General features: G+C 54.0%; 8 protein-coding genes across 8 annotated transcripts; 6 read left to right on the top strand and 2 right to left on the bottom strand.

Annotated features, from left to right (window-relative positions):
• Positions 1–97: 97 nt before the first annotated feature.
• Positions 98–3,211, bottom strand: HD553DRAFT_311051 (uncharacterized protein). Its single transcript, XM_046179914.1, has 14 exons — positions 3,066–3,211; positions 2,883–2,969; positions 2,773–2,809; positions 2,629–2,701; positions 1,809–2,567; positions 1,412–1,731; positions 1,294–1,338; positions 1,111–1,230; positions 1,007–1,018; positions 874–931; positions 586–793; positions 441–507; positions 291–351; positions 98–219 (listed from the first exon to the last, which is right to left on the bottom strand). Exons 1-14 carry the CDS (start codon positions 3,146–3,148, stop codon positions 197–199), a joined length of 1,953 nt encoding a protein of 650 aa, XP_046036928.1. The 5' UTR covers positions 3,149–3,211; the 3' UTR covers positions 98–196.
• Positions 3,212–3,219: 8 nt separating this feature from the next.
• On the bottom strand, positions 3,220–5,084 carry HD553DRAFT_311049 (Pex12 amino terminal region-domain-containing protein). Its single transcript, XM_046179913.1, has 5 exons — positions 4,861–5,084; positions 4,635–4,785; positions 4,356–4,566; positions 4,156–4,279; positions 3,220–4,073 (listed from the first exon to the last, which is right to left on the bottom strand). Exons 1-5 carry the CDS (start codon positions 5,026–5,028, stop codon positions 3,360–3,362), a joined length of 1,368 nt encoding a protein of 455 aa, XP_046036927.1. The 5' UTR covers positions 5,029–5,084; the 3' UTR covers positions 3,220–3,359.
• A 225-nt stretch (positions 5,085–5,309) lies between these two features.
• Positions 5,310–7,089, top strand: HD553DRAFT_349936 (uncharacterized protein). Its single transcript, XM_046183496.1, has 4 exons — positions 5,310–5,933; positions 6,013–6,109; positions 6,189–6,712; positions 6,804–7,089. Exons 1-4 carry the CDS (start codon positions 5,374–5,376, stop codon positions 6,919–6,921), a joined length of 1,299 nt encoding a protein of 432 aa, XP_046036926.1. The 5' UTR covers positions 5,310–5,373; the 3' UTR covers positions 6,922–7,089.
• A 164-nt stretch (positions 7,090–7,253) lies between these two features.
• Positions 7,254–11,349, top strand: HD553DRAFT_311046 (putative oxidoreductase C terminal-domain-containing protein). The gene is made up of 14 exons (XM_046179912.1): positions 7,254–7,921; positions 9,159–9,213; positions 9,286–9,320; positions 9,387–9,581; positions 9,672–9,783; positions 9,849–9,928; positions 9,992–10,082; positions 10,151–10,226; positions 10,303–10,317; positions 10,381–10,537; positions 10,609–10,786; positions 10,868–10,883; positions 10,949–11,045; positions 11,120–11,349. The coding sequence occupies exons 1-14, from the start codon at positions 7,647–7,649 to the stop codon at positions 11,202–11,204; spliced, it is 1,467 nt and encodes a 488-aa protein (XP_046036925.1). The 5' UTR covers positions 7,254–7,646; the 3' UTR covers positions 11,205–11,349.
• On the top strand, positions 11,350–14,323 carry HD553DRAFT_311044 (major facilitator superfamily domain-containing protein). Its single transcript, XM_046179911.1, has 15 exons — positions 11,350–11,778; positions 11,852–11,883; positions 11,938–12,025; positions 12,091–12,170; positions 12,239–12,253; positions 12,319–12,426; positions 12,492–12,498; positions 12,564–12,586; positions 12,658–12,708; positions 12,776–13,130; positions 13,200–13,263; positions 13,329–13,409; positions 13,473–13,731; positions 13,808–13,926; positions 13,990–14,323. Exons 1-15 carry the CDS (start codon positions 11,612–11,614, stop codon positions 14,227–14,229), a joined length of 1,689 nt encoding a protein of 562 aa, XP_046036924.1. The 5' UTR covers positions 11,350–11,611; the 3' UTR covers positions 14,230–14,323.
• A 36-nt stretch (positions 14,324–14,359) lies between these two features.
• On the top strand, positions 14,360–17,015 carry HD553DRAFT_311042 (Sodium/hydrogen exchanger family-domain-containing protein). The gene is made up of 13 exons (XM_046179910.1): positions 14,360–14,695; positions 14,760–14,818; positions 14,879–14,998; positions 15,063–15,080; positions 15,140–15,291; positions 15,360–15,477; positions 15,552–15,569; positions 15,626–15,725; positions 15,787–15,849; positions 15,916–16,049; positions 16,125–16,164; positions 16,232–16,309; positions 16,373–17,015. Exons 1-13 carry the CDS (start codon positions 14,643–14,645, stop codon positions 16,947–16,949), a joined length of 1,530 nt encoding a protein of 509 aa, XP_046036923.1. The 5' UTR covers positions 14,360–14,642; the 3' UTR covers positions 16,950–17,015.
• A 510-nt stretch (positions 17,016–17,525) lies between these two features.
• On the top strand, positions 17,526–21,528 carry HD553DRAFT_26480 (mediator complex subunit MED14-domain-containing protein). Its single transcript, XM_046177447.1, has 15 exons — positions 17,526–17,940; positions 18,045–18,136; positions 18,216–18,294; positions 18,360–18,492; positions 18,576–18,716; positions 18,789–18,956; positions 19,032–19,164; positions 19,230–19,476; positions 19,556–19,706; positions 19,770–19,972; positions 20,039–20,117; positions 20,187–20,517; positions 20,595–20,642; positions 20,711–20,957; positions 21,059–21,528. The coding sequence occupies exons 1-15, from the start codon at positions 17,674–17,676 to the stop codon at positions 21,413–21,415; spliced, it is 2,676 nt and encodes an 891-aa protein (XP_046036922.1). The 5' UTR covers positions 17,526–17,673; the 3' UTR covers positions 21,416–21,528.
• A 2,014-nt stretch (positions 21,529–23,542) lies between these two features.
• HD553DRAFT_341964 (uncharacterized protein) lies at positions 23,543–26,251 on the top strand (the record flags this gene model as incomplete). Its single annotated transcript, XM_046182695.1, has 1 exon — positions 23,543–26,251. The coding sequence occupies one exon, from the start codon at positions 23,543–23,545 to the stop codon at positions 26,249–26,251; it is 2,709 nt and encodes a 902-aa protein (XP_046036921.1).
• Between the last annotated feature and the right edge of the window lie 256 nt (positions 26,252–26,507).

Raw genomic sequence — 26,507 nt, 5'->3', positions numbered from 1 at the left:
TTCACCTTCTACCGTCAACCGAACCGAAGGGGAAATCTTTCGCAGCCGGTAGCGCGCGCGCGACAGATCGCAAACACCGAGCAACAGCCTGCTAGAGGACACCGGACACGTTTCATCTTGGAGATCTCTTCTTTTCGATACTGGAAAGTTACAATCAAAGGCATTTCGAAAGTCACAAAAGCGCAGGCCATACCGATCAGGAAGCCTCGACGTAGTTGGCTGCGGAGACGACGTGAGCGTCAGCTACCCCTTCCCTCCCCTCGCGCGGCAATCACGTCCTCGCAGCTTACCAGGGAAGAGACCTTGTTTGCCCGTCTTGGCGTTGGTACCGGTCCACCAGTCCGGGTCGGTCTGATCATAGTCGTGAGACCACGTTAGCATGATGCAAAGCAACGAGGCGCAACGCCAAGAACGAAACCGTATCACAGGTCTTCGCTCACCTCTTCAATCTGGATGATCTCGTCACCCTCGGCAAACGAGATCTCGTTATCCTCGGTAGCTTCATAACTGCATGAACATGCCAACAGTCGTCAATGTACTTGTCTATCGAGCGAGACGTCACAAGATGACCATGATCCCACTCACTCGTACTGAGCGATCGCCGTCTTTCCCTTCGCAGCCGCCCCGCCCATACCCATACCGCCAGCGGCAGGAGGAGCAGGTGGGGGAGGAGGCGGAGGAGGAACGTCCTCCTCTTCCTCTTGTTCTTGGGCGTCGTCGCCAACCATCTCGACATAGTTGGATGGGAACAGACCTTTGTTTCCAGTTCGAGGGTCGACGCCGGTCCACCAGTCTGCAAAAAGTAGACGGTAACGAAGCAAGTCAGCGCAGGGTTCTACGGCATGCTTGCACGTAAGGAAAGGAGGTACTCACCAGGATCGGTCTGCTCGATCCCCTCGATAATGTCGTCTTCCTTGAAACTGATCTCGTTCTGTCCAATAGGAACGCAGATCATCAGTCATGATTTGCGGTTCTCACCGAGACTCGAAGGCGAGCGATGACTTACATCTTCCGTAGCCTGTAGTATTCGACGTTTCGCGGAATCCCAATATCAGGTCCAAAGTTTCACACAGAATGGCACCCGGATTCCTCAGAATCGAATTCACTCACGTCGTAGTCGTACATCGCCTTGGCTTTGGGTCCTCCGGCCGGGTTCTTCACCTGAGCTTGACTCGGCGCTCGAGCGGGCATGCGAGGCGCGGCAGGTGCGGCAGGAGCGGGAGGCTCGGACTGGCAAATTCAAACACTTGATCAGAACTATAGACGCCTCAAATTAGCACGATATATGCTCACATCGAAGTTGGGCATGGGGGGAGGCGGCGGAGGGGGAGGAGGAGCCTGCAGGACAATCGCGATCGAAACAAGCATTATTAGTGTCCTGTCGCGTTACCCAGATCCCGCAAAGACTAACCTCGTCCTCATCTTCCTCGACGGCAGCCACAACGGGGACAGCCGGCCTGGAAGCCATAGGAGGAGGGGGAGGCGCAGGAGGTGCGTCATCCCAGTCGTCCTCGTTCTCAGCCTTGCTCTCGACCTCCGGTTCCGGCACTCTAGGAGGCAGGGGCGCAGGGGGAGGTGGCGGTGGGGGAGGGATATCTTCTTCCTCTTCTTGTTCCTCCGCAGGAGGTGCAGGAGCGGCAGGCGCAAGAGGGGGGGCCGAGGGGGTGGAGGCGCCGTAGCCGAATGACTTTGTACCGGTGTTATTGGCCGAGATCGATACCTTGCCCATAGCTATCAGTTGGGAAAACAGTCAATCCCGCGTAAGTTCATTGTCACGATGACATCGAGTACGGTCACTGCCGACATACCTTCGGTTGCGGCCTGCTCCTCCGCTTCCCTCTGCTTCTTAGCCTCTGCCTGCCTCTCGCTCCAGGTCAACTTCTTCCCGGGAGTAGGTCCCGAAGAAACACTCGAAGGAGCATTATTCGAAGCCGCACCGCCCATGAAAGCGCTCCTGGCCGCACTGAACCCTCCAGCCTTAGGCTTCTCGTCAGGCTTGTCCTCATCGTCATTGTTGTTGAAGGCTCCTTGACCCCATCGGTTGACGAGCTTTTTGGGAGCGGCGAGTTTTACAGGCTCATAGGCCGTACCGACGGGTGCGATACGGTCGTCCTCAGCAGGCTTCGAGGTAGCCGGAGTGGGAGCAGGAGCAGCGGCGGGAGCAGGGGGAGGCGGGGAAGGTTCCCTGGGAGGAGGAGCTGGGGGTGCTTCAGCTGCAGGAGCGGGAGTGGGCTTATTGAACGAAGTAGTCGGCTTGTTGAACGATGGGGTCGGCTTGTCGAATGCCCCAGTCGGTCGATTGTAAGAAGGTCCAGGAGTAGGCTTGTTGAAGGACGAAGCCGAGCTCGAACTGGGTACATAAGGCTTGGGTGCCGATGTAAACGCCGGAGCAGGCTTGTTCGCGACCGCAGGCGAAGCCGAGGAAGCGTTCCCTGCTCCATATTTGGAACCGCTGCTTTCCTGCATACGCTTGTAGATATGATCAGGGGTAACGTCATCTTCGTTTCGAGCTTGGAGGACGATATGGGTGGCCTTCAGGAACCCCGAGATCTGGGGAGAGTAGGTGTCTAAAGGTAGATTATCGATTAAAGTGATCCGGTAAGTGATCGAGTAGTTGTGAGTACGTACTAAACAGCCCCTTCTGGAAGGCAGCAACACCATCCCCGCACCAGTTGATCTGGATAAACCTCTCCAAGTTGGTCTGTGGGAGCGTATTCCGATTGCAGAATTAGCATCGAAACTTGTGCGAAGATGATCGAGTCTGGGACATACGTTGGGATCTTCCACCCGAGCGAACGCATATTGAATTCTGAGAGATTTTGAATCGTTGAGTTAGAGAACAGTCTTTCGATCCTGTACTTATGGGCGAGCGTAAGACATACCGACCGTCCATAAACTCTTCTTGTAGGTCATCGAGACCCGATCCTGTTGATTGCAGCTTCAACTCGCTTCCAGCCGAGGCCAAAGAGCTAAAAAGCACAAGCAGAGCAAACCTCAAGGTCAGATGCTATTCCTTTCGTGCTTCTGTTGGTGTGTCACCCTGGGCGAACTCGACTTGAACTCACAAGATGGCCCATTCGACCTTGGGGTCTCCCTTGACGACGGTGGTGTACGCCAGCTGCGCGTCTCCGGGAATAGATATCGACATGATTTGCTAGCGAGAACGGGTTTGATTGATCTCTTAATCTCTTCCCTCACAAGAATTGCAATTACAGACTGGCCAGCTATCAGGAGTACTCGCTAATTGCTGTGAGGGTGAACGTCCCCGTCGGAGGTGATGCGACGGTATGACGACAGCACACACACAGCAATCGAGAGAGGGGGCGACGCGTATCCGGTCCGGCCGCCTCGATAGCATGTCATGTCGCTAGCCTCATACAACTCCACACCTCTCCTCCACATCGCAGACAGTCCCATCCCTTGACTATCTCACTCGCACCCGGTCCATCCTTCTCCACCGTCTGCTTGTCCTGACGCCCTTTCCGTCTCCCCCTCTCCTCCTGCGCAGTTTGTGCTTGCTTCGCTCGCAGCGTCAACGCCTCGGAAATGCAATAAAAGCAATACCTGCACTCATCCTCGCAATTCGTCTGCGCTGGTATATGGATCCTCGTCTCTTCATTGTCATCGCCATCGTAATTTCTCTCCTGATCCTCCGGATCGATCGTCTCGCCGGTCAATCTGCCAATCCCTGTTGAAAATCCCTCGCCGGCCGGCTGAATAGCGGGCAATCCCAACTGGGCATCGAGCGTATCTCGAAGTCGATGATGACAGATCGCACACGTATTCCGACTTAGAGTCCAATAAGGCCCCTTGAGTCGCTCTCGTTCGCGTTTCCGTCGACCGGTCTTCGTACCGAAAGTGTGGCCGAGATTGCCTTTTGGGCTCGAGGAGCCGCCGTCTCCTTGTGATAGTGATTGCGATTGGAGGAGAGGGGCTGGCTCGTACTTGGTCTCCTCATGTTTCGAGGTCAAGAAAGCTATCGTCTTTCTAACGCTGCTACTAAAGCCTTGGGCGAAAGCCCCGAGGGATCTCGAGTGGCCCCGGAGGAGTGGTAGCATGAAGATCAAGAATTCCTACAACGGGTCGAGGTTGGCCGTTAGCAAAACGGCCCAACATATTCGTAGATGGATCTTGGTGAGAAAGGGAAAAGCTCACGGTAAACCCAGACCAAACCAGTTGTCGGTTCATGAACTCGTAGCTGATCTGCCTTGTTATGGACCCTAACGGTTGATCCGGTATCATCCTCACTCCGCTGACTCTTCCCGCCAGATGTGGGTACCTACCAGCCCACCCAAACATCACCAATCAGCCAACAGCCCTCTCGAAGGATTCGGGAAAAAGGCGTGTGGACCCACTTGCCGTCCACCAGAAAAAGCAAGAACCCGATCAATTCCATCCCCTTCCCCACCGACTTGAATCGCTCTAACAGAATCCACCATCGACGTTGAAGGCTCCCTCGTGGATATTCCGGATAGCGAGAGTTGAGGGTATGAGTGTGAAGGCGTTCGAGCAGGTAAGAGGGGATCGTTGAGAGGAGGGGGAGGGTGATGTAAGGGTTTGCTAGGCCTAGTTTGTCGTAGTCGAAGTTCGAGTCAATATCAGGCGCTGTAAACATATAGCGGGTTAGTGCTTACGGAATAGAGGTGTAGGAGTATCTGTGTATTTGAGGTTCTGTAGCTTTTGACCCGGAGTAGCTCTCCCTTTACGATTCCGGATGGCTAGCCCGTATAGCAGCAGTTTGAGTAAGAGCATGATCTCTGGCGTGAACCGCGATTCGGCTGACGGCTAGATCCCGCAGTTGCAAGACCCGAAGGGTCGTCAATCGTTACTCTATTTATGAGACGAACCATACGAACTTACAGAGAAAGTCGATAACGCCTGAGTGATCTTTCCCGCCAACATCTGGACGAGACCCGTATCCAGCTCGTCGGCATCGAGTTGCGAGACCCGAAGCGCCCTTTCATCATCCTCGGCTGCGGGTTGAGTTGGTAGCCGGTCACCAGACGTTTCGACGCTTTGTTCCGACATGGTTAGAGGCGTCGCAAACGCTCCTGGTAGCTGGTAGACGGTTGCTGCGGTAAAGGATAAGGTCGAATAATCGTCTCATCAACCAAGGTTCAAATGGTGTGAGTAGCGGGGATGCACCGGTTATCAGGGAGATCGGCGCCTATTTCCACCCACTTTGTTGCGTATTTCCACCCCTGTTCCCTCACAAAATAAACAACCCAGACCTCTCTCGATGTCGATCTTACTTGGCCTCGAGACTCTCACTTGATCACTTGCATGCTGCATGTCAACCCTGCCTCCAACTCCCGTAATCGCCAGATCGCCAGACATACCGTCGAACGGAAACGAGCTGCTCCAACATACATCATGCAAGCATTCCAAGGAGTCATACGGACCGCTGGATCGTCGCTGTTATCGACAAACGTATCCCGCAAACAACTACCTCGAATCGCCGCCCGTTCGCTCGGTTTGACCAGACAACGTGCACATCATCAAGGTCGAGGCAATCGTCATGACCGCCATTCCACATCTGCACCTGACTATCGTGCCATCCTTTCCTTCTCGCTATTGCCTTCCCTCTATATGCTCCTTCCTGACTCTCTGCGCGGAGATGGCTCTAACCCGGACCTCTCGCCTTACCAATATACCCGACATACCATTCATTCCGTTCAGAGGCTCGGACCGCAACATCTCTTGCTTCGCATAGAACTGAGTGCCAAGTCTAGGGCCATGTTCAATGTCGATGCTGCTGGAGTTGCCGCTGAGGACGGGAAGGAAAGGTCCTCAGAGGTAGTGACGATACAGCACGTCTGTGTCAAATCGCCCGACTTACAGATCGAGAGGCCGTACACTCCAATCAACGATCCGGCAGCGGATGGGTACATGGAATTCGTCGTCAAAAGAGTGAGAGGAGGAGAGGTTGGGAGGTGAGTCAAGCCACTATGGAGGGAGCAGGGCGGCATGATGGCTAAGTCTTGATTTCGATTCCACCTGGGTATATCGTAGGTACATCCATTCCATGGAAGCAGGAGACGAGATCGAGCTCCGAGGTCCGATCATGACCAGCAGGATCCCTCTCTCGGGGTTATCAGAGGTTGATCTCGTAAGTTCGATCTCCTATACTTCATTCCACGTAACCTACCGGACCAAAGTTACTGAATCGTGTGCCGAGCTCTGCTTAGATCTCGACCGGGACCGGAATAGCCCCATTAATGCAACTCCTCAACAAGCTCGCCTCCAGACAAAGGCTTTCCAGCGCGAGCTCGAGTTCAAGCTCGATGATACCGACGTTCAACTTATATCAATATGAACCGAGGGAAGGAGCCTTGGACTTGGCAGAGGTCGAGCAATTCTTCCCAGCTCTGAGAAGAATTCGCGGGACGGACGGGACCTCTCGGGTCTCTGAGGGGGCACATTCGAAGTCGGGTTCGAACATTCGGTTCTTCCGTTACAAGCCGACTCCGCAGGCGGGGACTGGTCAGGGATCGATCGACTGGAGTAGAATCTTGTTGGACAACAATGGCACGGAACAGACGCCCGGTGTGAGCGTCACCGGGACTGCGGCCGAAACCGGGACTAGGGAAAGTTCGGGCTGGTGGGCTGGCTTGTGGAAAGGCTCGTCTGGCGTCAGCGAGACTATATCCTCGGCTGGAGAGGTACGGCGGGTAGAGGCGACTAGGGGAGCGATCATGTGTCTGCCGAAAGCGTGAGTAGCCGACCGACTTCGACCTGCTCAAGTTCCATGTGGTGAACTCAGGCTGATCTTGTCCTCAACGTCTCGCGGTACGCGTGGATAGTATGGCGGACTCGCTGGTCGGTCGAGATTACCCTATCACGTTACGGAAGAAGGATGCGCCATTGGGAGGGGTCTTGGGAGCGTTGGGATACTCGAAAGATCGGGTGTGGGTTTTGTAGAGCGACACGGCGACCCATGATCGAGCTCTTTCCGACGAGCGATACCCGGCTTGTCCATCGAGCACTGTTCTTCTTGACAGAAATGCCCAACCGTCCTACATCGACTCTCCATTTCTCAGTTTCATGTACAACATTCCCGAGTTGCGAGTAGATGGTCTTTGAGAGGGGTTCGACCTGTTCTCACGCGCTAAACACACGCAGATTGTGACGCGAAGGCGGTGCCGGCGGTATGCTGCTGCACGCCTCAGTCTCCCAAGCGAAACTGGGCGTAGAAGGAGAAGAGGGAAGAAACACGTCATGCCCACGTTGTACGTTCCACCCTCCCAGCCAGCGTTCCGATATGACGGAGATTCGAGCCGAGGGGAGCAGCTTTTCGAGGGTATGGTGCTGATCGACATCATCGACATCAACTCGAATCCCTTTGATCCTCGCTCACCAGACCATAGATCAATAGAATCGTGAAACCCCATAGAAGGATCTCTTTGACTTGTTGATCGTTTCAACTCGGCCGAAAGACAAAGCAGCGAAAACCCGAGCACGAAAAAAGGAACCAGAGGACATCCTTTGGATCGAACAGCTCGGCCAGGAAACTAGCTCGTAGACAGCGCAAACAGGTTCATCGCCGACCTGGTATATAGCACCAGAGGAACTCCGATCACGGTTCCCTCTTCACCGTTCATTCCATCACCACCACACACCTCATCCAACGACAACACGGCGCAAAGATGAGCTTTATGAACAACCTCAGCCGACAGGCTTTGAACCGCAATGTTCTCTCGACCCTCCGAACCCAGTCCCGTGGACTCGCTACGACTTCCAACTCGACCCTCCGATCGTCCTCGATCCGCACCGGTCTCGCCGCCCTGAACAGCAGCAAGACCGTCGGCTCGTCTTTGCTCGCCAGGCGATTCATCTCGGAGACCTCTGTCAGGTCGGATGGAGGGTTGAACGATCCTCCCGAGGATGGGATTCACCCGGAGATGCCTAGTGCGATGCACCTGTGAGCCTTCCTTCCCTGCTTTCGTTCGAGTCTGGGTCTTTCGTTTCGCTTCCTCCGCCTACAAACGTTTCGCGAGAGCGGGTTTCGGGTCGGCATTGTGAGGGGCGCCGGGGGGAATGCCGACAAAGAAGGAAAAAACACAAAAAAACAGGGGGGAAGAGCATCCCGAGATCGTCAAGCTAGCGAACGTGGTCGTCCATCGTTTCGGAAAGGAGCGCTGCGAGAACAAGTCAGCTGACGTATAGTTGCTGTTCACTTCTTCCCCCTCAACTCTTCCCCGTACTCTGCCGTTCATGCCGCCGGCAAACGCTTGGCCTGATTCGCTTATGATGGGATTCTCTCCCGACGATCCACCTCGTACCCTTCCTTTGGATGATCGGACGACGTTCTTTCTCCCCCTTCCTTTGGATCTTTCCGTCACATCGGGGGCACCAAACTCAATTTCGGGGCACCTTCTGACCGAATTGTCTCGGTTTTGAAACCCTGTTTCCAATTCCTTCTCTCCTCGTCCTCCCGCACTGCTACGACAACAAACGTCGACGACGCAAACATCAAACGTGGTGGATCCCTTCCCCGTTTTACCCCGTACGATATGACACATCCTCTACCCGGGCCCTCATCATGTGCCCACCGGTCGCCATGGTGCCCCCCGTTCCTCCATTCCGAAAAAAATGCGCACACATGTCATGTGCTGTCTCTCTGACGGGATGCCGCTTCGATCACGACGATTCATATAAAACCCCGACCCGAATTTTGGAAACGGTCTTCCTTTGACCATCTCCCCGTTGGATTTCAACCTCCTTCGCCTCTCAACTCATTCACGACGTCATACACATCGCTACCTTGCGCTCTGCATCATCACTTGCATACATCATCTTCACCTGGACACATCGGACAACCTTGCACCACATCGCATCACAACACTCCACTTCGCATCATCACCTCGCTTGACAACCACCGCTGCGTCGACAAAACAACAAACAATAATCATCATCATCATGTTCACCACCACTCGGATAACCCGAACTCTTTCCTTCCCTCTCAAATTCAACAACCCAACCCTCAATACCTCGCGACACCTCTCCGCGACCGCCAAACTCATTCCATGTCGCCCATCAACTTCGTTCGGCCTCCTCCCTTCTATCGGTCGGATCTCACCCTTGGGCTCACCGTACTCGAACAACAAAAACACGTCACGGCCAATCGTGTCTTCTGCTATGGCGCCTCAACTCAACAGCCAACCTCCCCCTGCTCCGGGAACCGATTTCAACGTCGCCATGGTCGGAGCCGGAGTGAGTTCGCACGTATGTGGTGGTCGGAAATGTTCACCTGCTTATGTGCGCGTTTGCTCTTGCTCTTTACAGAACATCATGTTCGGAAGTGACGAAGGTCCTTGGAAGTGAGTGTCATCCGAACATCCTGACCACTTTGCATCTTCCATGCTAAACTACCTCGACTCGCTTAGCCACTCGTTCCGATTCGAGCACAAGCTCGGTCCCCGACTCAAGGTCGTCGCCCTGATCGACCCCGCCGTCGCGCGTGCCGAGGCCGTCTTGGCCGGCAAGAGGGCCAGTTTCGTAGAGTCTGCTTACAGAGACACTGTCGTCTACAAGACTGTCGAGGAGTTCCGAGAGGCCATGACTCCCGAGAAGGAACCCCAGTGAGTTTTTGCGAGGCCGGATCTGAGCGACTTTGAACGTTGTAGTAATGATTTGGCTTACACTTGGCTGTATTTGTTTGATCGTTTTAGCGCCATTGTTGTCGGATCTCCTCCTGCTTACCGAGGCGGAGTCAAAGCCCCTCGAGACCTCGAGCTCAGGCTGTTGAAGCTCTTCCCCAACTCGTCCTACTTTATTGAGAAGGTCAGTTGCTTGATCATGACTGCCTTTCCCGCAAAGTGATAACTCAAATTTTCTTTTGTTTCTAGCCCGTCTCCTGTGGTCCCGTCCCCGAGGCCATGGAGCTTACCCAAGCTTTGGTCGACTCTGGCAACATCATTTCTGTTGGGTGAGCGATAACAGATCCTCTCGATCTCGAACAGTAGATCTGAGACCCACGACATCCCGACAGATACATGCTTCGTTACCTGCGATGCGTTCAAAAGATGAAGCAGATCATCGCTACCAACAACTTGACCGTCATGGGTACCATCGCGCGATACGTAAGTCTAGCAGAACCATTCTGAATGCGGGATAGCATTGGCTGATATGACTGCGCTATCGCCTATAGGCTTGTGCTTACGAGGCCATTGCCAAGCCCGCTTGGTGGAACAAGGCTATCGATATGGGTCCCGTTATCGAGCAGGGTGAGTAGGCACGATCAACTACAGGCTCAACGAATCCTTACTGATGACATGCCTTCCTCAATATTCGCTTTGCTAGGTACTCACTTCTGTGGTAAGTACACCTCGTCTTCTCGATAGGCGCGCTGGTGCTGACTTCTCATGCGTCGTGATCTAGATCTCTCTCGATACTTCGGTGGAGATGTCGACATCACCTCGGTTCAGGCTCACTCGGTCGAATGGGACGAGGCTCCCGGTCAGCTTAGCCGAGTTCCGGTTGACGAGAGCAAGATTGCCGAAGAGTTGAGGATTCCCAGGATGACCAGCGCCACCTGGTGAGCTGCACTCTAGCCAAAAAGATTCGAGTCGAGACGAAGCTTATATAGTACACCTTTACACTCTCCAGGAAGTACAAGAACGGTGCTATCGGTAGCTTTGTCCACGCCGTTGCCCTTCAGGGAACTGCCTACTCCTGCGAGTTGGAAGTTATCTGTGACGGTTTCCAGATGAGGCTGGTCGACCCTTACAACGCGCCCGTTCTTTACTTGCGACGACCCGGCGATGACATCGAGGAGCGTCACGCTGTAAGTCTCGCATGGTTTGAGGTGATCACGACAGCCTGCTTACAAATCAACTCGTTGTGCTTTCCTTTTCCTATATTCTAGTACTCTGACGACGATCGTAAGTCATGCAGGCTACGATAGCACGTGCCGCCACATGCTAAACCTGATTGTTCTCGATAACAGCCTTCTTCAGCGAGGTCTCGAACTTCGTTGACTGCATCGAGGGTGGCCCTGACCCCCACATCCTCTCCTCCTTTGAGGACGCTACCAAGACCTACGAGTGAGTACCGACGGCTTAGCTGACCGAATACAGCCAAGGAGTACACCGCTGAACCATTCTTCCCCATTTTGAAGACTCACCTGGGCTATCAGGCGAGCTTCCGAGGCTAGCAGTGCCCAGCGTGTTCAGAGGGAGGCTGCTGAGCGCGTCTTGGAGTGATCGTCGATCTCCCCTGCCCCCCGTAATGACCAGCGAGACCACGCGTCCAACTTAATTCGAAGCTCGTGATAGTGCACATTGTTTGGCTCGGAAATTTGTCCCAAGATGTAATACTAGTATGCAGTCATGGTAGTCAGTGAGGTTCTCGATACTTCTGTTGTTTTGTAATACGCAAGAATGCTGAGCGACCCACGCCCACGACGGCCGCGATAGGATCGCTTCGACATAGTAGTCGTCAGTCATATCCGAAATCGCTCGGCCGACCAAGATGACGACATCGAAAATTCCGATCGAGTTGAGAGATAGCTATAACCGATTTCTGTCTTCAGATCGCCAGCAAGATCTCGTTCCCGACTGCGCGATTGTATCAATTCCAGGAATCGCTCGTTCAGAAATAGGCAATCGACATGTCTGGAGCTACGGATCGAACACCTCTGCTGGCAGACCGGCCCACATCTCGGTCGACGAGCTATGATACGATAGCTTCGGAAGATGGCCAGGACAAGGCGCTCGAATACAATATCGATATCAGCAAGAAGGATTTCGTATGGATGCTTACTGGACTGTGGAGCATGTAAGTCGCACCTATCTGACTCCAGTAGGAACTACGCCATATCCTTACATCGCTTTGCGTTATATCGTACCAGCACCATTCTTGCGAGCCTAGATGGCACGATCGGTAAGCATGAATGTTAATAGTCCAGCATGTTCATCGGGCTGACATTCTATGCAGTGGCCACCCTCCTCACTGATATTGGGAGCAGCTTCCATAAGAGCAATTTGAGTGGATGGCTTGGAGCAAGTTACCTCTTGACCGTATGGTGAGTTGGTGGCATGTTCTCTGGCAAAGGGTTATGCCAAGGTATAACTCCGTCCGATGACACAGTGCATTCACACCCATCTACGGAAGATTGTGCGACATAATCGGTCGTCGAGGGAGCATGATGATTGCGATCACGTTCTTCGGTGAGAAAAGCTTCCTGCCAGTCCTTCTCTGGTTCTGCTAACATGCTGTATCTTTACTCACTATGTAGGGATCGGCACGATCGGTAAGCCGAATCCTACCTACCGCATACTGAACGCGCCTTAGGGGCTGATCGTTGTATGTCTACAGGCTGCGGCTTTGCTCCTTCAATGGAAGCTCTCATCGCCGCCCGAGCCATCGCTGGGATGGGTGGAGGAGGACTGACATCGATCGGCAGTATCGTAGTCTCGGACGTCGGTCAGTGATTCTCAATCAGAATAGGACCTCCTCCCGCTCGTACTGATTCGATCTTCTTTCTACAGTACCGCTGTTAGTCTTTGCATCGCCTGAAGTTTTCTCTTGTGTTCATGCTGACGGTACTTTGGGTTTCGAAGGAAACGACGTGGACTGTATCAAGGTAAGAAAAGGCGAAGGATCTCGTTTCCGTATGTTATATTCGCTGACTTAGCGGTATTTGATGCGCGACAGGAATGGCCAACTGCTTTTTCGGGCTAGGAGCTGGCCTCGGGGGCCCCCTTGGTGAGTCGTTACCGAAGCCGCTTTAGAAGGAATCGTCTGACCCCGCAATTTTCGGAGCGACTGTCAGGTGGTTTCCTGAGCAGCAACATCGGGTGGAGATGGGCATTCATCATTCAGATACCCATCCTCTTGATTTCAGCAATTCTCGTATGGCTAAAGGTACACATCCCTCTCAAGAACACGGGGGAAACGCCCAGGCAGAAGCTCGCCAAGGTGGATTTCCTCGGGTCGATCACGCTGGTCAGCGCAGTCTCCTGTCTGCTGGTCGGGATGACGCTCAAAACAAGCGCGGATACCGAGTTGCCTTGGAGCGATCCGAAAGTCTGGGTGTTGCTTTTAGTCAGCGGAATCTTTGCAATCGCCTTCGTCTTGGTCGAGAAATACGTTGCCAAGGCCCCGTTGATGCCTATGAGGCTGGTAACGTGAGTCGGCATTTCAATATCTGTCCATCTGCGGGGTCTCGCTAACATTCTATGTGCATCTCGGTACAGACAACGAACCCCTGCAGCAGTCGCTTTGAGCAATTTTTTGCTCTCGGCCATGGCGTTCAGTGCAGTGAGTTCGGCCAGTTCATAGGCATGTCACCGCACTACCAAAACTGATCCTCAGTTCCGTTGCAGCTATACAATTACCCTCTGTTCTTCTCTGCGGTCAAGTTGACATCTTCGGCTGTCGCTGGAGCACACCTGGTTCCTAATAGTGTGAGTCTCAAACGGTATTGTATGGAAGGTTTGACAGCCATCTGAAGTCAACCGCCTTTCTAGATCGCCCTGGCTCTAGGCTCGGTAGCAGCCGGCGCATACATGCGAGCCACGGGGAAATACTGGTGGATGACCTCGTTCATGGCCGGTCTTGCGGTCGTATCGTCTCTCGCCATGACCCAGTTCACGGTTGATAGCCCAGATTGGCTCCTGTGGATCGCGATCGTTCCAAACGGGTTTGGGGTGTCGGGGGTTATCACGAGTACTCTGATCGCTTTGATCGGGTCCGTCAAGACGGAAGATATGGCCGTTGCGACCGGGAGTAAGTAGGAGTGGTCTCGGGTAGTATTTTGTCGATAGCGAACTGATACTGGTGTCTCTGATTCGTCATCTTCCAGTTTCGTATATGTTCCGGACGACCGGACAGGTGATCGGGGTTGGCATTACTAGCAGCATTGCGCAATCTATATTGACGAAGCAGTTGACTCGGACGCTCACGGGGCCCGACGCCAGCGAGGTTGGTGACGCCACATGATTCAAACGACTACCCAGGCTGACTAGTCGATGTGTATCTGAGCAGATAATCACCCGTATCCGCCATTCGACCTCGTCCATCGCCGAGCTCGATCCTGCTACCCGCACCCTTGCTGTCGACGCATACTCGCATGCTCTGCACGCCGTATTCTGGGTCCAGGTAGGACTAGCCGTAGCGGGACTATTGGCTTGTATGGGGATGAGGGAAGTTCATCTGCCTGATAAAGGCCCTGCCAGGTCGAACCAGCGAAAGAACGATGCGATTCGAGCTGGGATAGAGGAATAGAGAGGTTGAAAGGTGGAACATGAAATGCTTCCGCCGGCTACCGGTTCTTTTTTGTGCTTATAAATAGAACATGCTCAGTACTGCTTTCTCGTGGTCCCCGATCCGTGATCATCATCGATCAGCTCGATCAAAGATCCTCAAGCTACTCATCCATATCGGCCGTATCATCCTAACTCTGTTCCGATCCCGTATATCCTTGCGTAGAACTAGGCAACTCGGCTCGCAAGGCCCGCAGCGTTGATATCCCAGTCCTTTCTTCCTCGAAGAGTCACCTTTCCATGAGCGGTGCTGCACAGACGGCGACAAACATCACACCTGCGGTCATTCTTCGTAACGGCTGCGTTACTCTAGGAGAATAACACAAACTCCCGACAGCTACACGGCTGTGAATCACACGATCTGAAGTTACGAAGATGGCGGTCTTCGTGGACGTAACCGACATCTCGAAGACGCTAGCCATTCTTGGGTACGCCACCAAGGCAAAACTGTTACCTGCTTGGGCGGTGGACTGATGGTCTTGCCCCTTTTAGGACGTACATTATCGTCGTTGGGCTCGTCTCATACCTTGTCAAGAACAGGCTCTTCATCTGTGAGCATCGGAACGGAGATTGTTAGTATCGATTCTCGAGCTGACTCAGAGTGTCTATAGCCGAATCCATCCTGGCTGTGGGGCTCGGTATAGCTATAGGGCCGGTAGCATTGAACTGGGTCAATCCTCACGAATGGGTCGACTACGACGAAGAGCGGTATCGCTACCTCACCCTGCAAAGTGAGCTGGAAGATTGACTCCGGCCTATATGGTTTTCCAGGCTGAAACCACCTCGTGAATACAGTTACAAGGATCATCATTGGTTTGTACTATAGATCTCTAGCGAATCAACATGTTCTTACCCTCCTTGACGCCTGACAGGTATTCAGGTCTTGTTCGCCGGGATCGACCTGCCCAAAGCGTATTTGAAGAAGGAATGGAAATCACTGGCAACGCTTCTCGGACCAGCCATGCTTTCAGGCTGGTTCGTCAGCGGCTTGCTGATTTGGGGCTTGATTCCTGGGTTGACCTACGTTAGTCTTCCTGTCACGGTCAACTCGTCCTACATCATCTCGAACTGATTTAGAGGAACCGTCGTTAGTTGGAATCCCTGGTCATCGCTTCTTGCGTTACTCCGACCGACCCGGTCTTGGCCAACGCTATCTGCAAAGGTAGATTCGCAGAGGAGCATGTACCGCCTAACGTCAGGAATCTGATCAGTAAGCGGAGGCGTCCGATTAAGAAGATTTTCTGTTAGACGAACGAGTGCTCATACAGAGTCGGAAACGTATAGTCGCCGAGTCTGGTGCAAGTGAGTTTCTGATCGACATCTGCGAAAACGACGATGCTGACGTCGGTTACCCGTAGACGATGGCTTGGGCTATCCTTTCCTCTTCATAGGACTGTTTCTCATAAGAAGGCACACAGAGGGCTTTCCCGATAGTCTTGGCTGGGCGATAGGTCACTGGTACGTATATCCGGCCGGGTGCTGATCGGCAGAGAGAATGTTGACGTATTGCCTGTAACAGGATTTACGAAACACTCATCTACCAAGTCTTGCTCGCCGTAGTCATCGGCAGTGTCTTGGGATAGTGAGCAAATCTTGATGCCAACTTTGTCGCTTGGGTTCGCGATTGCTGACACACGTTGTCATGCAGCGTTTTCCGGAAAGCTCTGCGATGGGCAGAACGGAAGCAGCTTGTCGATCACGATTCCTTCCTGGCGTTCGGAATGGCGGCGGCGTTCTTTACGCTTGGTGTCTGTGGCCTTCTCGGGACCGACGATATCTTAGGTGAGTGTCTCTCTATGCTGCCTCCTTCCCTTAATCTGGAGAACGCCTCGGCTGACACCCTTTTCTGGAATCCAGCCTGTTTCATCCTTGGTAACAGCTTCAGCTGGGATGATTGGTCAGTCCCTTGGATCGGACCGCAGAGGCAGAACTGCATTGGAACGTGCTGACTGTTTCTACTCTAGGTTCCGTGTCGAGACGGAAGAACACGCCGTCCAAGATGTTATCGATCTCCTGCTCAACTCGTCGGTGTTCATCTACATGCAAGTCTCCTTGGGCAAAGATATTCATCGTTGCTTGGCTGACAGCGATTTTTTCTATCACAGTGGAACGATCTTGCCATGGTCACAGTTTGATAAATATTTTGGCATCTATACCTGGCGCTTAATCCTGTTGGGCATCGCGATCATAGCCCTTCGGCGCCCACCCTGGGTGACTGCACTGACCCGCCTGATGCCCGCCTTGAAGGGTTATGGTGAGGGCGCTTTCACGGGGTTCTTCGGATGCATCGGCGTGTCGGCCGTCTTTTACATTCAAGTGGCGCTCGAAAACATACCGGAAGAGCGAACTCAACTACGGGCCGTTATCGAACCGGTGGTCTTGTTCCTCGTCCTGACCTCGGTTCTCATTCATGGCATCACCATCCCGCTCGGCAAGGGCTTCCACCATACCTTGACGATCACAAAGACCCGCTCGACCTCGTCAGGAGCCGTCCTCAGGCTACCACAAGCACCCATGGAGCTGCCTACGAACCCTCAGGGCGAAGATACAGGGATCTTGGCAAGTGGACGGTCCACGGGGACGAAACTTACCGACCGATCCCGTACCAATACCGTGGATTTGACTTTGACGTTCCAGGAACCGGTCCTCGATCGAGGGGCAGTTCTTCGATCGAATGTGTAACGAGACTGTTCGTAGCAGGTAGTGTGATGTATTCATCGATTTTGCGCTATATCATTTCTCGCGGAACAGTTCTTGTGTGTTCGACCGGCGCCTTGGCCTTGTTTGCAGTCTGCCACCTGGCCGCATTACGCACTGACATCCGCCCCTTCCCTGGTCAGATATTCAGTGCGCGAGCATGCTGGGTCTGAGCATACGCAAAGAGCCAAGATGCTAACTGCCTCCGGGTTCTAGGTTGGGAAAGACCACCAGGTTTCTACCAGTCTTCCCTAGGCCTGCGATAAAGACATCGACGGCTGCAGTTTGCTTTCTCCTTCGACGATATCCGTGACACTCTGCAAGGCTCGGCGACTGTGGCTTATCAGAATTTCACCGTAGTGACGTGTCAAATATCTATTTATTATTAATTCGTAATCAAGACATTTGGACATAGGCAGCCAGCAGCTAGAACGCACCTCGACCCTGTTCACTTACTGTGTTCAAGTTCTGACGTATCGAGACATACCTCTTTTCGAACACCGACCAGCCTTTCGATTCTGCACGAAGCGGTGCCTCGAAATGGAAGGCGACAAGGGCTCAGCCACGCCCGCTCGACTGCTTTACGAGCAGGCCGAACAGCTGTCCAGTCCTCCGGGTTTGAAGGTCGATTACGGCTGGTTGGTGGACCGGACTGTCAAGCAGCAGTATGAGGATCTGAGACAGCTTTTCGCTCGGTAAGCCATGCGTCATGCATCTCTACGTGCATCATCCGAGAGTAAAAGCTACAGTTCATGAGACATCGCAATCGTGTCTGCACTCGTGCTTGCGATTTGCTTCGTATAGCTTGAAATCTGGCAACATCCCTGAACAGGACCGGTCGAGACATGTGATCCACTATGTCACTCATGCCCGAGCAGCATTGATCAAGCTGTTGGTCATGTTGAAGTGGAAACAAGTCGACGTAGACAAGGTGCTCCCAGACGGGGGGAAAGTGGGAAAGCTCAGTCTGGCTACCGTAAGCTTTAGATTTCAATCATGAATCACTTCTTGCTTGACCAGAAGACGTCGCGGCGTGAAGCTCTCCGAATCCTTTCTGAGCTGATATTGCTGAACAATCAGGGTCTAGACGAATGGCAAGACAGTCAGAATGAACATAATCGTCAAGTCCGTCTACTGCTCGACTTTTTCGCCGAGCATTTAAAGACATTCCAGTCAGTTGCTGTTATCAGGTTATGCCACGGCTTGGACTCCAACTAAACGAGTACTGGCAAATTTTCTCTTCGCCGACAGGCTACAGACCCCTGATGTGAACACCGCCCTCGACCTGCTTGTCAATGGGGATTTCAAGTCTGGGCCTCAATACCTTGACGCAAGTGGGAGCCCTGAGTCTATACACGAGTATCGCAGTACTAACCCTATGACGCTGGAAGACAGTCCACCTACGTGCCCCCGAAACCACTCACAGCGCAAGGTCGCAGTGATACGCTCCAGGAGATGAACGAGCTGATAGCGTATCGGCTTCAGGTCGAGGAGGACTTGCCCTCACGGTTACAGGTGGTTGCTATTCGTGAGTCATGGCCCGCCACTCTTCTCGCTCGGTTGGGCGCCTAGTTCTGCTTCAGCTGATCACTCTCCTTGCTTGTCGGACAGGTGACGGCAAGCTGTACTTGAGAGCGGACAGACTTTTCGAATGCGCCGTGACATTAGGGATAGTCGATCCGCGCAAACAGTGGGTCATGTCAGATCTTCGTTTCCTGTATGTCGCCAAACAAGATCTCAAGGGTAAAAACGGTGAGTCAAGTGTGGGTCAAGTGAGGAGGAATTGTCACCCCTTGCTGACCTCTGCTTTATGACGCCCATCAGCGCATCCGGCCGAGATCCCTCAAGAACTCAAGCTTCATTTGTGTGAGATGATCGACACCCAAGTACTCGGAAGTCTATATGAAGGCCGGATCGCGATGGAAGCTAGTCTGGGGCAGGACGAGTTGCTACCACGCTGCAAAACGTTTCACAAGTTGTTTGATGTCCTTCGTAAGTCTGCTATAGGCTCGAAGGAGCATTATCGTTTTACACGTCGCTTATCTGGAATAACTCTCGTTCCTGTAGAGTTACTCTCCCTATCACATCAGCTCGAGACGCTATTCCAGCAAGCCAAAGAGCTGGAAGCGTCCGAGTGGGCCGGAAATCTTCGGGTCAAGATGTCCCCAGACCGCAAAAGCTTTGCGATGACTTACTGGTCGTGAGTCGCGAACGAGCCGATTTTAATCTTGCCTGCAGAGCGGCTGATTCGCCCTTGCTGATCAGGAAACCGACGCTGCAATCAACGAATCTTTCCGGTCGATCGTCGCAAAGCCATGGACCGTTATATGGGGGCGAAATTGTCATCAGGATAGCTCGGATCGCTTCGCAGGATGATGACGTCTTGTACGGCGCTGCGCCTGATGTTCAACCGGCCATATTTGCGCTCGAGGTCGATTGGCACCCGGAAGCAGGGTGGTTAGGTGTCAATCCGGGTACGAAACCCGTGGTCGACGAGGATGTGTTTGGAGTCGTGAGGATCGGTACCGCCCTGATGATGTGGGCTCGAATCGAGCTGATCCTGGCATCGGATCTCAACCCGCACGTTCTAGGACCCGGACGACCTCGACGTCGAAGCCATCTTGCTGGATATCGTTACTTTCCACGCCGAACAGGTCACAAACGGGCTCAAAACGTTCATGGACGAAAGGCTGGTATCAGCAGGAATGTTCCAGGCAGATGATGTCTCAGTAGTAGTCACTGGTACGTCATCAACATTCCAATTCTGCCATGGCTCGACCTGCTAATCACCACGATTAACGATAGAGCTCGGATCAAACGTGGTCCTGCGGATCTACGACGAACGCTGGCTGAAGCTGCAGATCAATACCGTTACCGGACAGTTGCACATCGGGGAGGCCGACGCGACCATGGCGTCGAGTGTCGAATTGCGACTTGCTACGAGTTCCCGGTTGGCTAACATCCATACGGACAAACTGTTGGACGTTCTTGTCAATACGAGAACGATGGTGAGTTGCATGATATCAACGGCTGACCGAGCTGGAAGCTAATCAGAAGGAAATTCCGGTTTACAGCTTGCTCGCGATGCTTTGGAAGAAAAGCTACGCTGCCTCGAACTGCATCCTTATCGAGATCTCGGCGTATCAACGCAGGGTAAGTTCAAACCAGATGGTATAATGTCATGCTGGCGGACGGTTTGCCAACCAGGCTCTCTCTTCCTAGAACTCGATGCCCATAATCTGGCTTCTACCGGTCCCGGGCAACCGATGAAGCCGGTCCTGCACGCAGCGTTGCCAGCGGATCCGAGCAAATCGGTCTTGCTTGCACTGCATGCCAACTCGTTGACACTGGCGATAGTCCACTTTGCCTTCAACAAGGGCACGAACGGCGTATCTATAGCTGGAGCACCTGGCGCCGAGAGACGCACGATAGCAGATATGGAATGGCTCAATGTGGCAGATCTGCCGCTGGCACAACAGGTCGGTCGTCGGTGTCGAGCCAAGACCATCATGATCTATGACCGTTTGAGTCGGAGTCAGCTGCGGGCTCTCAGGTGAGTCGGCCGGGGTCCGTCCAACGAATGCTCTTGTGGGCTCATCCGAGTCAATCTAAAATCTCGGCGAGGCACAGCTTTGAATTGTCGCTCGATGATCTCCAGAGGATCTTTGCCTTTTGCAAGTGAGTCGCGCCTGCATTCGCAAGCCCTTGAAAAAGATCCAAGGACTGACTGTCGGGGCCTCGACCAGTGCTGTCGTTACGACACGACTCGTCGCTGCTCAATTCACCGGGAGGGGAATGCCACCCATTCCCGACGCTGAGGCTGTGCCTCTCAAGATGCTTGCTAGTGGGCTAGGTCTACCACGCGGTACCAAGAGGAAACTCGCCATTTCCGCGAGGTACATGTTTCCGGATCGAGACGTTCAAGGGATGATCAGCGACGTAATCGACATTTCGATAGAGCGTGGACATGGCGGTACCGTGCGGCCGAGCAAGGTGCGCGTAGTGTCGAAGAACGACTGTCCCCTGTGTCGCGGCCGCAGTGATACTGATGACTGACACGTTTTCTGCCCTCCCTCGTCCTGGAGGACCTGCAGATCACCGCTCGTCTGGCACTGCGACCCAAAGCAGTCCGGGTTGCCAGCACGTCCGACCGAGCGTCGACGACCAAAACTCACGAGGCGACCGGTAACTCCAGATGGATCGTCCGGCTCGACACGCGCCCGGCGACGGCGAGCGTGTCGGTGGAGACGAACACCTCGCGAGACTATGTCGAAGGTCTGTTTGACGAGTTTGCAAGGGTAGGCATGTTATTGCGGCTATTGGCAGAGGGTGAGTCGGTCAGGTCCGGCTGGGGTGTCATGTTACTGGGTTGGCTGATAGCGCGCTGGTTCGTACCACAGCCAATCGTGCGACAGAGACGAGTGGCGCCACTGTCGATTCTGGAGGTTTGACGATATTGCGATATGATCTCGCCGGAGTATGGCTAGAGTATCGTCAGGTGAGGTCGAGTTGGGCATCGAGACGACTTGAACGATCGCTGACTTCCGTCTCGGCGGTGGGATCTTGCTTTGATTTCCCCAGGGCCAATCTATCCTGCTAGCGACGCCTCGCCATGTGCAGCAGCAGGTCTACACGATAGAGCGACTCGACATCGACCTGAACGACTCGCTTCGAGAAACGGTCCGCGACTTGCTGCAGACGGTGCTCGAAGAACAGCTTGGAGATGGGTTGGGGTTGGGCGGGTTTTTCCAGGTGAGTTCGGGGTCGACTTGAAGCGTGTGTGCAATAAGGAAAGAATGGCCCGGCTGATACGACCGTGACGACGTGCAGTACGCCAAACTCGTCTCGCCTTGCCTCGAAGCCCTGTTACAGGCAGGCGAGGCGATGTCGGCCGAGCTCGTCGTGTGTACGAAGCGTCGGTGGGTGCTGCTCTGGCGTCGAGGTGACACGAGGTGGGTTCAGTAGATCGGCCAACGAATTGGCGGGCGCTGCAGTACTTGCTGACCCGGCGGAAATTTCGACACAGACACGGCGTCGCCATCTCGTTCATCGTGCCGGGCGAGTTCAGAGAGTGGTCAGGCGGATACCTCGTCTCTGACGCCTTCAGTAAGGAGGGCGTCGGCTTGGGTCACGACGTGGGGCCGACTCCGGCGTGGCAAGAGGTCGTGCGTCGATGCAATCGCGCGGATGACCGTGGAGATGAGGGCAAGTATGGGATCGAGTTGGATCAGGGGCGGGACCTGGCGATCGAGGTCGGGACCGGGGAGGTGGTGGTATTTGGGCGGTTGTTGAAGGAGATGGGGAGTATTTGACGGAGGCGCAACTGCCAATTTGATGTTGGTTGACGTATGAGTATGACGATGGCCACATCAGTGGCGCTAGGTGATCCGTCAAAGTGAAACGCAAGCATCGCTGCCGGATTGTGTTCGCTGACGATGCAACTTGGCGAGCCGTACTCACCGGCAATGGGGTTTGGGTCTGTTGGATCGTATGGTGGCCAGCAAGACGGTAATGAGGCCTGTATGATGTACGCGGAGAGGTTTGCGCGGCTGTTTCACAGGAAGGCCGTAATATGACACCAGTCGTGCCAATAGAGATGGGATCCCTCCGGCGACCGAAGCGCAAGACGACTCCCGTTTCATCTCGCTATCACGCATCTGGGTCACTTTCGAGGTTCGAGTCGCTTGGCACCGGTGGAACATTTGTTGAGCAGAAGCGACGGCGGATGGGCACCATCAATAGTAGACACACATCGTCCTAGCAACCACCAAGCCCAAAAATCTGCTGGTCTCGCTTGCTTTGCGCCTATCGACGCCTCTCTCGCCTATCAGATAGTGTCGCAAGTCACAGCCAAAGTCTCGAACCCTTTCCAGACAGGCGGCAGTCATCCAATCAGCATCACCCTAACTGATCGACATGGCTGAAGAGAGCCGGGAAGAACCTCGCAGGCGGATGGATAGCTTGGTAGCAGTGTTCAGACCTGAAAAGTCCCGGCAGCGAGGCAGTGTCGTCGAATCCCATGTTTGTCGTGATGACCGAAGAGCAGACCTACGGGACCCGATACGAATCTAATCGGTGCAAACCCCTCGCCTGATCCTATTAGCGGCGCCGATACAGCTCATCAGACTGTATTCGCTGTGGTGACATGTGTTGTCGAGGAATATCATGAACTCTGGATCACGGTAGATGAGTATCATACAGTATAAGGCAAGTCCTCGCCATGGCTCGAAGTATTTGCGCAGCGTGTCGTTTCGGATGAAGCGCTTTGCTGAAGACCAATGGACAGGCGCACAAGCGATCATGGTGCAGGAAGTCTTGGTGATTTGGAAAGGTGGTCGCTCATGTGGCCAAGTCATATAGGAGACCCACCTTGCAGAGGAGCATACCTGCTGGTGCGGTGAGCAGAGCGCGGGACAGAGACCGCCGTGTCCATTGCAGGAACAGGTGGAGTGTGGAAATGAAAGGCGCCGTAGGCGCCCCGCACGCGAAGCGTGCGGATTTTGGTCTGGGTGATCGACCGAGTGCTTGATACCACTCGGGAACGAGCTAAACATCAAGGTCCCGCTGGTCTAGGGGTTATGACCTCCCGTATCGACCGTATCGCTCCAAAGCGCCAAGCAGTGCGGATTTTGGTCTGGGTGATCGACCGAGTGCTTGATACCACTCGGGAACGAGCTAAACATCAAGGTCCCGCTGGTCTAGGGGTTATGACCTCCCGTATCGACCGTATCGCTCCAAAGCGCCAAGCAGTGCGGATTTTGGTCTGGGTGATCGACCGAGTGCTTGATACCACTCGGGAACGAGCTAAACATCAAGGTCCCGCTGGTCTAGGGGTTATGACCTCCCGTATCGACCGTATCGCTCCAAAGCGCCAAGCAGTGCGGATTTTGGTCTGGGTGATCGACCGAGTGCTTGATACCACTCGGGAACGAGCTAAACATCAAGGTCCCGCTGGTCTAGGGGTTATGACCTCCCGTATCGACCGTATCGCTCCAAAGCGCCAAGCAGTGCGGATTTTGGTCTGGGTGATCGACCGAGTGCTTGATACCACTCGGGAACGAGCTAAACATCAAGGTCCCGCTGGTCTAGGGGTTATGACCTCCCGTATCGACCGTATCGCTCCAAAGCGCCAAGCAGTGCGGATTTTGGTCTGGGTGATCGACCGAGTGCTTGATACCACTCGGGAACGAGCTAAACATCAAGGTCCCGCTGGTCTAGGGGTTATGACCTCCCGTATCGACCGTATCGCTCCAAAGCGCCAAGCAGTGCGGATTTTGGTCTGGGTGATCGACCGAGTGCTTGATACCACTCGGGAACGAGCTAAACATCAAGGTCCCGCTGGTCTAGGGGTTATGACCTCCCGTATCGACCGTATCGCTCCAAAGCGCCAAGCAGTGCGGATTTTGGTCTGGGTGATCGACCGAGTGCTTGATACCACTCGGGAACGAGCTAAACATCAAGGTCCCGCTGGTCTAGGGGTTATGACCTCCCGTATCGACCGTATCGCTCCAAAGCGCCAAGCAGTGCGGATTTTGGTCTGGGTGATCGACCGAGTGCTTGATACCACTCGGGAACGAGCTAAACATCAAGGTCCCGCTGGTCTAGGGGTTATGACCTCCCGTATCGACCGTATCGCTCCAAAGCGCCAAGCAGTGCGGATTTTGGTCTGGGTGATCGACCGAGTGCTTGATACCACTCGGGAACGAGCTAAACATCAAGGTCCCGCTGGTCTAGGGGTTATGACCTCCCGTATCGACCGTATCGCTCCAAAGCGCCAAGCAGTGCGGATTTTGGTCTGGGTGATCGACCGAGTGCTTGATACCACTCGGGAACGAGCTAAACATCAAGGTCCCGCTGGTCTAGGGGTTATGACCTCCCGTATCGACCGTATCGCTCCAAAGCGCCAAGCAGTGCGGATTTTGGTCTGGGTGATCGACCGAGTGCTTGATACCACTCGGGAACGAGCTAAACATCAAGGTCCCGCTGGTCTAGGGGTTATGACCTCCCGTATCGACCGTATCGCTCCAAAGCGCCAAGCAGTGCGGATTTTGGTCTGGGTGATCGACCGAGTGCTTGATACCACTCGGGAACGAGCTAAACATCAAGGTCCCGCTGGTCTAGGGGTTATGACCTCCCGTATCGACCGTATCGCTCCAAAGCGCCAAGCAGTGCGGATTTTGGTCTGGGTGATCGACCGAGTGCTTGATACCACTCGGGAACGAGCTAAACATCAAGGTCCCGCTGGTCTAGGGGTTATGACCTCCCGTATCGACCGTATCGCTCCAAAGCGCCAAGCAGTGCGGATTTTGGTCTGGGTGATCGACCGAGTGCTTGATACCACTCGGGAACGAGCTAAACATCAAGGTCCCGCTGGTCTAGGGGTTATGACCTCCCGTATCGACCGTATCGCTCCAAAGCGCCAAGCAGTGCGGATTTTGGTCTGGGTGATCGACCGAGTGCTTGATACCACTCGGGAACGAGCTAAACATCAAGGTCCCGCTGGTCTAGGGGTTATGACCTCCCGTATCGACCGTATCGCTCCAAAGCGCCAAGCAGTGCGGATTTTGGTCTGGGTGATCGACCGAGTGCTTGATACCACTCGGGAACGAGCTAAACATCAAGGTCCCGCTGGTCTAGGGGTTATGACCTCCCGTATCGACCGTATCGCTCCAAAGCGCCAAGCAGTGCGGATTTTGGTCTGGGTGATCGACCGAGTGCTTGATACCACTCGGGAACGAGCTAAACATCAAGGTCCCGCTGGTCTAGGGGTTATGACCTCCCGTATCGACCGTATCGCTCCAAAGCGCCAAGCAGTGCGGATTTTGGTCTGGGTGATCGACCGAGTGCTTGATACCACTCGGGAACGAGCTAAACATCAAGGTCCCGCTGGTCTAGGGGTTATGACCTCCCGTATCGACCGTATCGCTCCAAAGCGCCAAGCAGTGCGGATTTTGGTCTGGGTGATCGACCGAGTGCTTGATACCACTCGGGAACGAGCTAAACATCAAGGTCCCGCTGGTCTAGGGGTTATGACCTCCCGTATCGACCGTATCGCTCCAAAGCGCCAAGCAGTGCGGATTTTGGTCTGGGTGATCGACCGAGTGCTTGATACCACTCGGGAACGAGCTAAACATCAAGGTCCCGCTGGTCTAGGGGTTATGACCTCCCGTATCGACCGTATCGCTCCAAAGCGCCAAGCAGTGCGGATTTTGGTCTGGGTGATCGACCGAGTGCTTGATACCACTCGGGAACGAGCTAAACATCAAGGTCCCGCTGGTCTAGTATAAGGCCTGGCAGCCGACCTGCCGGGTCTTGAGGTAATAAGGTCGCGGGACTGGGGAAAGGTAACGGTAGGCATAGTAATGTAATAACGGATGTCTAACTACTACAAGGTACTAGTTAGACGTCTACGAGAACATCTCCTAAAAGGTCTCCGAGAGGGTCTCCGAGAGGGTCTCCGAACGAGACCCCGAGGCGACGCGCACCGTAGGTCGCGCGTCACGTGACGCCTATAATAGGATCCCCCTCCTAGATGCGAGCTCC

This window comes from Filobasidium floriforme, assembly GCF_021052385.1.
Source record: "Filobasidium floriforme strain CBS 6241 chromosome Unknown HD553scaffold_10, whole genome shotgun sequence".
Lineage (NCBI taxonomy): Eukaryota > Fungi > Basidiomycota > Tremellomycetes > Filobasidiales > Filobasidiaceae > Filobasidium > Filobasidium floriforme.
The sequence above is the reverse complement of the archived record's forward strand: the minus strand, read 5'-3'. Positions and strand labels throughout refer to the sequence as shown.